The 16,103-nt window shown below is 42.1% G+C and overlaps 1 protein-coding gene across 1 annotated transcript; it reads left to right on the forward strand.

Annotated features, from left to right (window-relative positions):
• Positions 1-850: 850 nt before the first annotated feature.
• On the forward strand, positions 851-13,667 carry LOC134969569 (puratrophin-1-like). The gene is made up of 3 exons (XM_063945606.1): positions 851-2,175; positions 2,723-2,839; positions 13,408-13,667. Exons 1-3 carry the CDS (start codon positions 2,136-2,138, stop codon positions 13,653-13,655), a joined length of 405 nt encoding a protein of 134 aa, XP_063801676.1. The 5' UTR covers positions 851-2,135; the 3' UTR covers positions 13,656-13,667.
• The last annotated feature ends 2,436 nt before the right edge of the window (positions 13,668-16,103 follow it).

The raw sequence follows: 16,103 nt of genomic DNA on the forward strand, positions 1-16,103 counted from the left end.
TACGGTCACTGTATGGAGAAGACGGCACCAAAAAAAGTGCAGAAACTCATGTCGACCTTCTGTCATGTCGACCTAGAAACCATGTCGACCTACTTACTGTTGACCAATAGTGGTTGACCTAGACACTGTCGACCTAAGTGTGGTGGACCTTGCATACCACACCCATATAATGTACACATGCGGGAGAACTGGCAGGTTACATTTTCAGATGAATATTTACAGAACGGCGTAAAAATAACTAAATTGTATGAAGTGTGTATTTTCATTTTCAAGGGTACAATTTTCTGTGTGTTGTATCCTTACATTAGCTGTAGCGATATATCACATCATATACATCTGTGCTTATTGCCATAGGGATCACATTAATGACCCAAAGAGCACGGTTCTCGCCCTGGGCATTTAGCTCTGTGTGTTAGTGATCTCTCATGAGGTGGCCAGTTTGTTGCCGACCCTGACGCTTATGCCACTTTCTCTGATTGGCAGACAGCAGACGTCGGCCTGACAGAGAATTCTGGAGACAGCGGGCTGCGCTTTGAAATTTGGTTCAGGCGACGTAAATCCAACGACACACACATTCTCCAGGCGAGCAACGCCGACATCAAGCAGGCCTGGACCGTGGACATTGCTAAAATCCTCTGGCAGCAGGCGACCAGTAATAAGGGTACGTCATCGGTCTTACTGCCATTTTCTCTGCCCCCTGCAATCATGTCACTTACAGCAGATACAGGGTCACTAAGCCCCAATTACTAGTTGGTTGGCTGCTAATAATGTTGTAGGGTCCAATCCAAATAAAAGGTGTGTCAGATAAAGTGGTTGTGGAGGAAGATATTTCCCTGCACACTGCATACTTCCTGTCTGTAATTACATTGAATGAACTGCAGCCAGCAACCTCTAAGCCTGTATATGTGTAATACCCTGCTATGCAAGATACTACTTTATATCTGACACTGTGCAGTGCACTACAACGCATTTCTGTCATTTCACAGGCAGATAATTCCCAACAGTCTCTGCAGCTGCTCAAGAGGTCAGGAGGTGGTCACATGACCAATTTCAGGTGTGACAGTTGGCGAAGGTTAGGCGGACATCTTAGGGAGAGCACGGTGGTTGGACTGGCGTGAGGAGGTGCTGCGCAGGTTACCTGTAAAAGCCACTGTCCCCGTGACCGGAGTTAGAGAAATGGCAACCAGAGAGCAGTGAGAGCCTCCCGCAGCATATCTACAGCTTCCAGTGATCGCAGCTGACATGGGAGTGTGGTGATGTAGCTCCCATCCTCTATAGGGGCAGACTGAAGGCAGTTCCCAGCCTGAGAAAGGGGACGGTGCGTCAGTGAGCACAGTGAACAGGAGCTGGTGAGGAAACACTGAGTACATTGCACCTTTCAGACCCAAGAACCCTTACTAAGAATATTCTGTCAGCAGTTTACCCTCTCCTTGCTGCAGCTGTTGTTAAATCATTTAGCATTAAAGACTTACAGTTTAGAGACTGTGAAAAGAGGACAGCATACGTGCCTATACTTATTTATACATGCCACAATCATACACTCAGTATCAGCTGCCATGCTTCTAGAGAGTCCAAGGAAAGTCATTTCATCTGTAACAGTTATATATTAGTGGCCAACACAGTGATATGGACCGGTAGCTGCAGGCCAAAGTAGCCGAGACACATTCAGCGGCTTAGATACTTAGTGATACAGGCGGCGCATTCAGCAGCTCACCCTTAAAAGCAGAGAGGTGAGCCAAGGCCAAGTCTGGACCAAGTGATACAGCTAACCTAGCTAGGTTCATCACAGTGTTAGAGATTATGGACAATCTCTGCTAAGGAACAGTTCTTTAGATCCACCGTAATAAAGTACAGCTGGCTAGTAACACATTGGGCTCTGAGACTAACCAGGGTGTAATTAGAAAGATTTAGCAGTCTCCACAGTTACTGCAGCTGCATGCAAGGTAACATCGCTGCAATTTCTCACAGACAGAACTCCAACACCAAGCCCTCTGACTACACGGAATAAGCTGCCTTTCTTCTTGTGTCATTTCTCCGCTATTACTTTTAGCATACCCAGATTCAGTGATTAATCTCAGGAGATTGACTATCTAGAGAAAGTGCACTATAACTATGAAATATCTATATATACTTATATGAACATTACAGAGGTTACAAAGGGGCCCCAATTAAAAGGTAATTGTTATTGTGAATGCCATTGTAAATTTATGTTTTCTCTTAGTAGGATTGTTATTCTCTAAATATTGTGCATTGTAATACGTTTTTTTTTATAAGCAACATATGTTGAGTATAATACGAATACTGTTTCGCTCTTGACTACTCGAAGTTTCACAGTAAAAGAAGTTACACTGAAGTGTTACAGTTGAATAAAATTCCAGTCTCTAGATATTGTCTTTAAAGTCTTTACAAAAGGTATTTTAAAATAAAAGTGTATCCTAAATTGCACATGATACTTACCTTGGTGGGTATTACATTTGCAGCTGAATAGCAAATGTAAACCACGTGTTAAATATACGAAGTCATGTCACAGAAATAGAACTAAGTGCTATGTATGAAATAAGAGATCGTATTTGTAAATAAAATAAAACATGTAGTAGGGATTACAGGGATCATTGTGTGTGGTCAGTGTGCTGTAAACCAGCGAGATGCTGTATAGTAAGCGAGCGCTTCTATTGGTGGATTACTGTCTGTGTCACAGAACGTGTCTCCTTTCCCCCGGCAGAGGTCCGCATGCAGGAAATGGTCTCTATGGGTGTTGGCAACAAGCCGTTTCTGGACATAAAGCCAAGTGACGCAGCAATTAACAACCGCGCTATTGATTACATCATGAAGGGGAGAGGTACGGAATACATTCGGATCCATACTCTGTAGTAGTGATGAGATCCGCAGGAAGGAGGCAGAGGACACGGAAGTACTCTTGCACGAACCCTAGAAATGTTCAGAATTTTAAAGGGACAATAATCCCAATGCAAGCTGACCTGATGTGGAGGATATTGTGACATGCACAGGATATCTAGAAACCCCGGGCCGGAGGGTAGTTTATCATCTACCTCTTCTACCTGCTTTTCACACCCGCTCCTCAAAGTACATTTACAGGTTTTAAGGCTAGCTACGTTTCAGCATAGAAGGTCATACTGGTGTAGTAGGTGACAAAGCCTATATGTTTATCCTATTTAAAACACTTTAAAAGGTTAAGAGACACAGTACGCAATTGGCGCAAAAGGTACCGCAAGGGTACGCCCTTAGTGTAGCAGACGCTGTGCACAGGGTGTGAGCACAGGCGTCGCAGACACTTACAGAATTAAGCTTTAATAACTATACCTTAAGGAATGTACTTATACTGTAAACATTTGTGCAGTGATAAGGTGTAAATGCAACACAGTGTAACCTTGTTAGTTTAAAAGCAGTATGAGCGATTGTGACGCTCTGAGAACCCTTTAGCAATGTAATAAACACTCAGATACCGGTCTTAGGTTCTAACACCTTAAATGAACGTTCTATTGCAAAAGAATACACAATACAAGTCATACACTACCAAACTAACATAAAATACCTAACTGAATTACTACACGTTAAAATACAATAAAGACACACTTACTTTTGAGGGGGGAAGGAGAGAGAGAGAGAGAGATGGCTTACAACATTAATAGGAGATAAATATGTCTGCAGAGAATTTACACATGTGGGAGCGATCGCTGCGCAGTTAGTCAATGTTGAGAACCTTTGTGTTGAGAAACTTGTGCTCACCCTGGCTGGCTGTCCCTATATACACAACACACACAGCAACAACACAATGGTCCCTACAATACCGCATGGGACAGAAGCTAGACTCCATTTTGGGAAAAACTCCCATGATTCCAAAGTCTGTAACATATGATTTAAAAGGGAATGCTAGCAGCCATTTTAGATTTGCAAGTCCAAACACATGGCATTCTTTGCTATACCATAATCACATAGCAGAAGACATAAGACTCCACTATATTCCAAAATGTCTAAGCTTCAATATAATGCATATGTTCTGATTTTACAATTCCAAACCATCTAAATCACCTTTCACAATTTCAAGCCAACACAGTATCTCAATAACCAGGTACCCACAGGTATCAGCCTGCTATTGCTACAAGCACATGACTACAGTAACAAAAGGAAGTATGTTTTGACTTCTAACCTTCAGCAAGATGTATCATGTAAAACTACTATAATCTGTTATAAATCACCATCCATAAATGTATACCAGAGATGCTATGCTACAGATTGTCTACTGTTCCAAATTCATTACAGATTTCATAGAGTATCATCCCAAACACCCAACAATCACACAACTGCACAAGCATCATTACCCTTAAGCCATTTGTATCTCCAAACTAACTATTCTATGCCAATCATTTCACAACTACTTTACCACAAACACATATTTAAACTATTCTATGCCATTAAGCCATGTGAATTCAATACTTAGCCTTCGTAAGGAGGTCAGTCCTGGTGATGAGCCAGCCATGCTTGCTGGGTGCAAGGTAGCTGTGTGAGTGAGTGAGTGTGCCCTGTGATTTCCAGTGGGTATATCATACCTGCATTCCAGCTGTGGGGGTTTGTCAGCCACAGGAAGTGTGTGTCTTTCACAGCATGTGGGCTAGCTGTATCAGTGAGCTGAGCATGTGATCTTGGTTATGCAAAACGTTGTGTGATGACTAACACATTCCTGTCTTGTGGAAAGCTATTGTTTGGTGAATACAAAACAAACCCTGTCTCTGGGTTTTGTTCGGTATTCTCAATGTCCACTTTCAGTTGAGACAATGACATCTCAGCAATCATTCTTCTGGAGACAAAACCAGCCCCATTCGTAAACACAGGTGTTGGCCCTCCTCATTGAGTCTCAAAGCTTAGTGTAATTAAAGGCTATTGTACTCCGTCTGCGGAAAAGAAACTGATTCGGAATACAATTAATCTTCAATTACTATTCCTGTGCTTAACTATGCATAAGAATATGTGAAGCCCTCCCAACATGCAAACTATTGTTTGGGGAATCTCTAAGGTCAAGGAGCCATCTTAAATATACCATACTTTGCTGAACTCAGGGGAATATTAACTTATAAAAATACATTATTTTGATTAAATATGCAGCACACACACGCATGAAGTGCATATATGGCAACGTGCAGCGTGATATTTTTCTGACTTTGACAGTCCACCCTTTGGCAGTCACCAATAACTGCCACTTCCTAAAACATTTCAAAAAGAGAAAAATATATGTCATATGTAAATACATTTCTATGATTGGGTAAGGGAGGAGAGAAGAAGGTGGGAAAAGGGTATGACCTAGTGAGATAGCAGAAGCATGTGTGTATGAATCCGTGTTTGGGGGGTCATGTATCATCGTGCCGTACGTGTTTTAAATCAAGCTTCGAGGTATTGCGAAGTATACATTTGAATTCCTTCTTATCCCGTATTAAGGGTCTGTGGATGGGCTGTCAAACTTTACCGAGCTCTTTTCAGCTTTTGGTTGCAACAAAATGGGGGAGCACATTTTAGTTGATGATACATGAATGGGGGGATATGTGAGTGCTGATATCTGTGCCTGTATTCCCTATCGACTATGTGTGTCATTACCTGATGGTTGTAGAAATGAAGATAAAGAGCAATTATGGTAAATGCAGTCATAAACTATGTGAGTTTAATAAACATTTGTTGATTGAAGTCTTGTCTGGTGTCTTGTCTTGATGTACATGTTGACTGTAGTCTCCCGATGCTTTTGCTATCAACGGTGTGCAAAAAGCTTTTTCAATGTCCATAGACTTACAAAAAGTGTTGGGCTAGCGTAAGTTAAAATTACTAGGGATATGGGGGTCTATGGCATAGTCCATCAGTTGTCTGTGTAAAAGGTTGTCAAATTCTTCTTCCAAGCGGATGTCTTTGTACCTTGGAGGAAAACAAAGGAGAAACGGGTGAAAGAAACAGGTCGTGGAATCACCTTTTATCACAGCGTGGTTTCAATGGTTGGGTCGTAAATCAAATCAATTTTGTTATGCGATACAGTCATTACTTCAGGCGGTACTTTTTCAATATAACATAATCCTTCTGAGTTTGGGGCAAGCCGCTCATACGCCTTTCTCCCGCATATGAAATATGCATCATCGGGGAGAACATATGGGACTGAATATGTCATTACCATGTTACACATTTTCCATGTGGACTCTCCTAACCCTAATTTTCCCATCTGTCTGGTACACGTATCCGATTGTATGATATGTGCACAGTATCCTGGTGATACTTCTCCAACTCTCATGATCCTACTTCCTAGGGTATACCTATATCGGAAATATTTTCCACTATCGGCTATGTGGCGTATGAGCTCTGTATCTGTAGGCATTCTATCGGCTCTATATGAAAAGGTCATGGTTTTGTTATTCCATGACACTTCCCAATTTCCCGGCTTTCGGGGATTGGAAATGTTAAAACACACTAAGGACCTATCCACATGATATTGGTGGAGCTTCAAACTAGGAGGACTAGAGATATTAAACCTCTTGTCCACCGGTCTCCCACCACTTAACTCAAGTACCTCTCCTATAGTTAAAGGGAATGGTACTAATCCTGATTTGCTATGGCCTTGAGGTACTTGAGAGCATAGCCAACAGTCTGTTTGGTTTAACACCTTACCCACTAATGAGTGATAGTCACCCAATGGATGTCGGTCCATGTTAATGTTAAAACTGGACTGACATTTCTTGATGCACCCATCCTCAACTAAGTTATCACAATGCCTACAGATGCAATTTTCTTCAGCTAACAATCCTTCACAATTCCTTCTATGGTCAATGCTACCAGATCGTTTTCTGATACTCGCCTTTGCTTGATGATTATGTTGTTTTTGGAAATCTACGCCTCCATCTTTGTCATCAGAACCTTTCTGGATCCTTTCTCGACCTCACTGGTACTCTCACCGAAACAGACTGCTCTGGTCAACATCATGGTCAACAGGAAAATCCATATCACAGTCTCTTGGGGCAAGTCCATCTTACAGGAGGAGAAAAGGAGAAATTTGTAATGGGGGTACAGGAAAACAGTTTGAGGGGGAGAGAAACTTGTTACGATAATTAGTTCTCTAGTCTTGTTGTTCTTCTTGTTCTGCTGTCATCTCAAAGGTGCTGCCTCTCAGTCTTCCAAACGATCACTCCGGTGATGCAATATTCCTTCCAAATCAGCGATCTCTCTGTAAGGAGCAAAAATCTTGCATTACCATTTGTCTAACTGATGTGTGACATACCATCTTTAAAACATGAAAACATGAGTGAGAAGAGAGAGAGGAAAAAAAACAAACGAGAGAGAACAATTCATCACATTTTTCATTAAGCAACAAAAAAAAACAAAAAAAACCATTATCAGATCTTCCGTTCACCCTCAGGCTGTCACATCTACATGTCCAATGGTATCCCTGCATAGTCTCTCCCACCAGTATTTCCATACCTACCCTTTGTATCTGGCCAGGATACATCGATGCTGGTAGGTCATACTGGGGTTAGGTAGACTTCTGCAAGGACCAAATAGCTATGTGATATTTGGGTCCTGCCGATGAACGTCAGAGATGGGGAAAAGAACATTTACAGATAAATTACAACGTCTACCCGGCCGTCCTTGTGCCTGCAAGGAACTGACCTCCCATTTCATTAACTGTAACCTCAGGCTTACTATCAGTCCTAATGATCACCTTTCCTGATTGCGTGTTACAGGTGCGGCCCAAACTCCTTCCTATGTGATCTCTGATTACAATTTGGTGTGTCATAACTTTGCTCATATCTTTGTCTAGGGGGTTTATATGAATTTGGTCTACTTCTTGATCTACAATCTCTTGCAAAATGACCTTCCTTCTGGCAATTATAACACCTTTTCACCTTTGACTTACCCACAGGGATCTGGGGCTTCTTTGTTTCCATGTGCTTGATGATGTTTTGCTCATGCCCAACAGCGGAGTTCCTTAATGCAGTTACTGAGTTATTTCTCCAGTTAGGTAGAGAAGCTTGTATACTCGTTCTTAATACTTCCTTTAAACCATTTATTAACACATAAACTGCTACTTTCCTGTAGTGTACATTTGTTTTAATATATTGTGTTCACCCTGACAGGATTTTGTTCCATTATGCTATTTTGTGTTAACTCTTTGGTGTAAGATGCATTTGTCTGTGAGTAACATACAATACCGTACTTACCTGTTGACACGACCTCACCTGATCCTCCGTTAGGGGGTTCTGCTATTGCCTTTACCAACTTGGCCGTGTCCCTCTGGGTGTCTCGTATGATGACTGCTGGGTAGAGTGTTGACATCGTGTTGGTTTCACCTTCTCGCTGGTAATCCTGAGGGAAGTTTAACATGGGGTGCAATTTGCATGGGTTAATAGTTGTACATTTAACAGTATTACAATTATCATTGTTACGTTTATTACAATTATTCTTATCATCTATAATACAGTTGCTAAGTGCATTTTTTTATCGTACACCATTGCGCCATTCTCTGCAGCCATAATCCTCTCCATTGCCATGTCTCTCTTCCCAAGATGAGAGTTTGATATGTAAGTTAAATTTCTTTGTATTTCACCTTTCTGTTGCCACAATTGTAAATAGTCATAATGTTTGATCCGTCTCTTTGCTGATTTAATGAGACATATCCTTCTCCTTAGATTTTGTAACACATCTGGGCTAAAGCTGCCTACCCGGGGAAACTTTTCCCCGTCATGCACAGTCATTCTTTCCCATTCATCACATAAAACCTCTGTGTGTGAACCGTATTTTTCACACATTACATACCTTGCCGACCCGATTGGCCGGTTTACTGAATCAACCCGAACCAAGGTTGATCGCCCCCTACCTGAACAACTGGCCCCCATCCTTGCAGGTGTTGCTTTCACTACCTCTGACCTTCAAATCAGGGTCTTCAGCGAACCCTTACAAAACCAAGATGTCCGGGGTAGGCCGACGGTGGCAGTTTACCGAGTACTCCACTCACTCGCCCACGCCGACCAATACGCCCACACACTGCCTTAGCGCTGGCGTACTCGACCTAGGGCCCCTGCGACCTGAACCTCTATTTACTGGAACATGTGAGTGTGATCCGCAGAGCACTTAACCCTTTCCAGTAACTATTGGTTGTTGGATAGTTCCTGAGTGACCAGCGAACCTCCCTTAAAATAAAAAAAATTATACAAATCACGTTAGAATGTACAAATAGCGTTTATGACCTCTCTGGCGTACGCAAATGGTACTGGGTCAATTTACTAACTAATGCACACAATTACGTGCGGTACAATCGTTCTGCACATAAGCAACTAATCTTATGTGCGGAGCGACCAACGGAATCGAAAATTTCGGCTGCGAATTCCTTCAGCCAGAGCTTTAATGGCCTATATGGGTTCCGCACCAACCCTTCCTGGTGTTGTGCTACTTTTCTCTATAGCGGACTTCTTAGTCTGCTGTACCTAGACCTCCTGGTCTGTTTGGACCTCCTGGTCTGTGCTACAGTAGACCTCTTGGTCTGCTATACTCTAATGCTCAATTTAATGTTTAACAAGGGATGCCTCCCAAGCCACCATGCACGTCAATTACATGTATGTACCTCACGAGAACTCGACTTCTTGTGGTTCAACCCAAAAAAATTGTAGAAACTTATATAATTATACACACACTCACCACATGTACACTTTACTTATTTCTGCGCAGAAATCCCTTTCATTCAGTAACACAGTCTAGACCAGATGAGTCGCAAATTAGAGAAGGATCTATTAGCTTAAAATTTTGGACACTAAAATTGACTTGCGCTATTCTCGCGTTACTTCCTTCTCACCTATTTAAAATAATACTATCGTGTGATTTGTATTATGTGGGCGTACCCAGACGCTCCGTTGCGTAATATACGCTACGTGCGTCGGCCTTTGTGTTGCATACACTAGTCTCACCCTTTTGTTAGAGACACGTGTATGCCAGCCAGATATGTCCACAGAAATACAATTAACACGTTTATATCAATGTAGATGATCTTTAACTGTAATCATCTACCGAGCACCACACAGGTCTTCCTTTATGTCTTTAGGCAAGGCTGTGTGCATGTTTTACAAATTACCCCTTAATGTATTATTTTTACTCTTTAACTACCAATAGCAACAAATCTTTCTTAGCACGTTATCAATTATGAAATGGCAAACAGGAAAGTGAGATGCGAAAATACACAGATGAAAATGCAATTCTAAATTTAATCTAATAACATACATTGATGTAAGCACACGCATATAGATATTACATATATGTACCAATCACTATTACTTATGATTGACTATGATATAGATTAAATAAATGCATTAAAAAAAAACTCATTAAATGATGATTTCTTTTTGACAATGGATGGCTGATTATTTCCCGAGTCAACTGAAAATCAGCCGCTTAGGGGGGGAAAAATTTGACCTTCCCAAAATGGCCGCTGCTCCTCCCCCTTCCACATCCATGAGGGCCACACAAAATGGTGGACAGACCATTTGTCACAAAGAAAATCATCATGCCAGCTCCTTTTAGTTATCACGCTATGCAGAGCGATTAAAAATAATTTTTAAACCTATTTAAACAGACAAACCATCCAATCTGCGTGTGTAGTTGGCACCAAATAGAAATAAAAACCGGATTTACAAAGACAATAACGTACTGTTCCTACCTTCCAGTTCCCGAATTCCCTCAGCACTCCTTACCAAGTGAAGCAGACGCTTATCTGGTCAGCACTGCAGTATCCCCGACCTCCAAACGGTTTAACGAGGGATACTACCTTTCCACCCTTTGCTGACCGATAATGTCTGCTAAAATTACCTAGTGCAGATATGTGAAGACCGGAGGAGCCCTCAATTGACAAAGCCTATATGTTTATCCTATTTAAAACACTTTAAAAGGTTAAGAGACACAGTACGCAATTGGCGCAAAAGGTACCGCAAGGGTACGCCCTTAGTGTAGCAGACGCTGTGCACAGGGTGTGAGCACAGGCGTCGCAGACACTTACAGAATTAAGCTTTAATAACTATACCTTAAGGAATGTACTTATACTGTAAACATTTGTGCAGTGATAAGGTGTAAATGCAACACAGTGTAACCTTGTTAGTTTAAAAGCAGTATGAGCGATTGTGACGCTCTGAGAACCCTTTAGCAATGTAATAAACACTCAGATACCGGTCTTAGGTTCTAACACCTTAAATGAACGTTCTATTGCAAAAGAATACACAATACAAGTCATACACTACCAAACTAACATAAAATACCTAACTGAATTACTACACGTTAAAATACAATAAAGACACACTTACTTTTGAGGGGGGAAGGAGAGAGAGAGAGAGAGATGGCTTACAACATTAATAGGAGATAAATATGTCTGCAGAGAATTTACACATGTGGGAGCGATCGCTGCGCAGTTAGTCAATGTTGAGAACCTTTGTGTTGAGAAACTTGTGCTCACCCTGGCTGGCTGTCCCTATATACACAACACACACAGCAACAACACAATGGTCCCTACAATACCGCATGGGACAGAAGCTAGACTCCATTTTGGGAAAAACTCCCATGATTCCAAAGTCTGTAACATATGATTTAAAAGGGAATGCTAGCAGCCATTTTAGATTTGCAAGTCCAAACACATGGCATTCTTTGCTATACCATAATCACATAGCAGAAGACATAAGACTCCACTATATTCCAAAATGTCTAAGCTTCAATATAATGCATATGTTCTGATTTTACAATTCCAAACCATCTAAATCACCTTTCACAATTTCAAGCCAACACAGTATCTCAATAACCAGGTACCCACAAGTATCAGCCTGCTATTGCTACAAGCACATGACTACAGTAACAAAAGGAAGTATGTTTTGACTTCTAACCTTCAGCAAGATGTATCATGTAAAACTACTATAATCTGTTATAAATCACCATCCATAAATGTATACCAGAGATGCTATGCTACAGATTGTCTACTGTTCCAATTCATTACAGATTTCATAGAGTATCATCCCAAACACCCAACAATCACACAACTGCACAAGCATCATTAACCTTAAGCCATTTGTATCTCCAAACTAACTATTCTATGCCAATCATTTCACAACTACTTTACCACAAACACATATTTAAACTATTCTATGCCATTAAGCCATGTGAATTCAATACTTAGCCTTCGTAAGGAGGTCAGTCCTGGTGATGAGCCAGCCATGCTTGCTGGGTGCAAGGTAGCTGTGTGAGTGAGTGTGCCCTGTGATTTCCAGTGGGTATATCATACCTGCATTCCAGCTGTGGGGGTGTGTCAACCACAGGAAGTGTGTGTCTTTCACAGCATGTGGGCTAGCTGTATCAGTGAGCTGAGCATGTGATCTTGGTTATGCAAAACGTTGTGTGATGACTAACACATTCCTGTCTTGTGGAAAGCTATTGTTTGGCGAATACAAAACAAACCCTGTCTCTGGGTTTTGATCGGTATTCTCAATGTCCACTATCAGTTGAGACAATGACATCTCAGCAATCATTCTTCTGGAGACAAAACCAGCCCCATTCGTAAACACAGGTGTTGGCCCTCCTCATTGAGTCTCAAAGCTTAGTGTAATTAAAGGCTATTGTACTCCGTCTGCGGGAAAGAAACTGATTCGGAATACAATTAATCTTCAATTACTATTCCTGTGCTTAACTATGCATAAGAACATGTGAAGCCCTCCCAACATGCAAACTATTGTTTGGGGAATCTCTAAGGTCAAAGAGCCATCTTAAATATACCATACTTTGCTGAACTCAGGGGAATATTAACTTATAAAATACATTATTTTGATTAAATATGCAGCACACACACGCATGAAGTGCATATATGGCAACGTGCAGCGTGATATTTTTCTGACTTTGACATAGGGAATGCTGCTGGCATACCGACAGCTGGGCGAGTGCAAATGAGCCCCCCTGCGGGCACGGTGGCACGCTATGCACGCCACACTATCTATTCTCCCTCCAGGGGGGTCGTGGACACCCACGAGGGAGAATAAGTGTCGGTATACCGTCTGTCGGGATTCCGGCACCGGTATACTGTGCGCCGGGATCCCGACAGCTGGCAAACTGAAGACCACCCAAAATGACCACAGTACCTGTTGTCATTTTGATTTAACCTTCTATGCTCAAGCATGGCTAGCCTTAAAACCTGGACTGTTAGTGTGCCTAGAGCAGCGGGTGTGAGAAGCCCTGATCTTCCATAATACAGGCTCAGGAGACTGATGACTATGGGGCAGCTAACTGCATGGAGCCGCCATATTTATGATAAGTGAGACAAGAAGGTGATAAGGTGTATATGGTTTCTGGTGGCCGAAACATAATGTTTGAATTAAGATCACCAATTATTGTTTTCTTTTTTTGCAGGTGCCAGGACCAGGGCGTCTATTGCGGTGTCCTTATTTGATCATTCAGATCCTTACAAAAGGACTCAGGCCCCCATCACTTGCAGCTCTGTGCCCTCTGCTTGCGGACCCTCCTCGGCTTCACTGCTGGGTCCACTAAACCTGCATATGTATGTCAATCAGACCCTTCTGCCCGGAGTTCTCTCCGCCAACAGACCCTTTGAGACGAGCAAGGAAATATATAGCAGCGCTACTGGAAATATTGTATAAAAATGCTAATATGAAGGATTGAATAAAAAATACTTCAATTTAATAAAACATGAATTAAGGCCTCAATAAAACATTGGATCCACGATCCATATATATCAATTTAAAACATGACAAATAATTAGCATGTATGGGTCAATAAATTATAGCTGCCTGTCACATTAATATCCGTTCCTATTCATGCAACTGGATTCTATAGCAGATGGAGACAGACTAACAATGTAGTCACACCAGTACACATTACCCAAAGGCCGCTAGAGGTGTAGTCCCTTAAGAGTGTCTCTGTTGTTTTGACTCAAAAACCAGCCAGGTTTGGGATCCTCATTTGATGCGGTGTCCTCTTCATAGAGATGGGGTAAATAGTGTTCCTGGTTATTAGATGCTTGTCCCGTTTTTTTCTGCAGATGGCAAAGTCCAGTCTGGTCCGGATATATTTAGGCAGCAGCAAATAGCACACTTAGTGACCCAAGTAGCCTCCTCCTGACGCGTTTCACTGCAAGCAATGCAGCTTTTTTTTTTAAAAAGCTGCATTGCCTGGCTGGTTTTTGAGGAACGGATATTAATGTGACAGGCAGCTATAATTTATTGACCCATACATGCTAATTATTTGTCATGTTTTAAATTGATATATATGGATCGTGGATCCAATGTTTTATTGAGGCCTTAATTCATGTTTTATTAAATTGAAGTATTTTTTATTCAATCCTTCATATTAGCATTTTTATACAATATTTCCAGTAGCGCTGCTATATATTTCCTTGGTTTTCTTTGATGTATAGTTGGGGTGTGACTACCCCCAAGTTGTCATAGCAGCAGCATTAGAGACACAACACCTGAAAGCGCCCGATCATCCATTTGCTTGGTAAATTCTTTTTGCTCCTTTGAGACGAGCAGCTGCCTGGAGGAAGACGAGTTGGAGAATGAGACGAGTTGCAGTCAGCCTTCCATGAGTACGTGAGGTGGGGAGTGTCTGCTGGTTCTGCGTCTTCTCCTGTGTACCCACCTGACGTTTCCCCTGTTCTTCTTACAGCCACAGAGAGCTCGGAGTCCTCGCAGTGCATGTCTGATGCTGGATCCAGTGGCTCGGACAGCGGCTGCGTCTCCAGTATTCCGCAGGACAACCTGTCTGAAGATGCCGGTTCTCCCTGCGATGCCTTGGAACAGTACACCTTTCCAGAGAGGAGGAACAGTTCCAGCATCATCTCACCGGTTGTGGAAAAATCCAGATTCATCAACCGCCAATACAATTCCGCAGTAAGAACATCGTTATTTGTATTACCATAGATAGAAACATATAAGACTCAAACAGTGGGAAAAACTATATTCCACTTCCAAGTGTTAAAAGTTGTTTTGTTTTTTAATAAAAGTGTAATAGGTGTTATTAGTATTTACAAATAAAGCAAACGTTTTGTGATTTCAAAGCCACGCCTGCACAGTGGTGTCGAGATATTAAAGAACATTTAGGGGGAGAGTTGGCAAATCTCGGAGTGAGATAAAGTACCACCAGTCAGATTGTAAATAGAAAATCCAATTGTTTTACGTGTCGGCAGCCACTAGTTGACGCCAGACGGAGAAATGAAATTGTTGCTCTGTTCGGGCATAAACAGCTGTGCGCGTCTGCATTTCAGCTCCCAGTCTCTTGGGCTGGCGAGCAGGAGCAAGTGAACAGTAACCCGTTTGGGCGCACAAACTGCAGTTTTTGCGTTGCAGAAAACAAAACAATCTTCCATCACTTTAGATGGGAGATAGGACACGCGGGCACGTAAAACAATCCAATTCCCCCCCTAACTATTTTACAGTCTGTGGTAGAGAAATCATAGAAGCAGACTGGTTGGTACTTTTGTCCCTCTCCAAGATTTGATAAGTCTCCCCCTTAGAAACACGCTGAATCCAGTGATATTAGGTGAACACTAGATATAGCAGTAATTGCAGCTGTGTAATACGCTGTACAGCAGCACCCGTCAATCATTCTTTCTAATGGCCTCTTCCATTTCTTGGGCTTTTCCTTACCCCCATGCTTCTTTATCTGATTAAAGTGGTCTTTTTATTATGTCTATTCAAGCGCAGGTAGAGTTATGGGTAAGATTTGTAACTTGCGCACTACTTAGTCTGTGTCTCTGTGTTTTTTTGAGAGTTGTCTTAAGATTGGTTGTGTAGCTGGGCGTTAGTTCCTTCACCATGGAAACCACCCCCTCCCCATTTATCCGGGCTTGGGACCGGCTATGCACTTCACATAGGCTGGGTTAGGCGGACATCGTATAGGTGTTATTCTCCGTGTCGCCTTGTTGACGACCCGCTTGCTATTATTCCCTCTTTTACCTCCTTCTCTTTAGTATGTCTGCCCCTTTCACATCTCTACCAGATAAATGGCACAAGGGTCCCCTCTGTCCTAGTCGATGCCCTCTTCCTGGACGATGGTTCTTCAGCCCAGGTGGGGAAAGCACTGGGTGA

Source organism: Pseudophryne corroboree, chromosome 11, assembly GCF_028390025.1.
Source record: "Pseudophryne corroboree isolate aPseCor3 chromosome 11, aPseCor3.hap2, whole genome shotgun sequence".
NCBI classification, from domain to species: Eukaryota; Metazoa; Chordata; class Amphibia; order Anura; family Myobatrachidae; genus Pseudophryne; species Pseudophryne corroboree.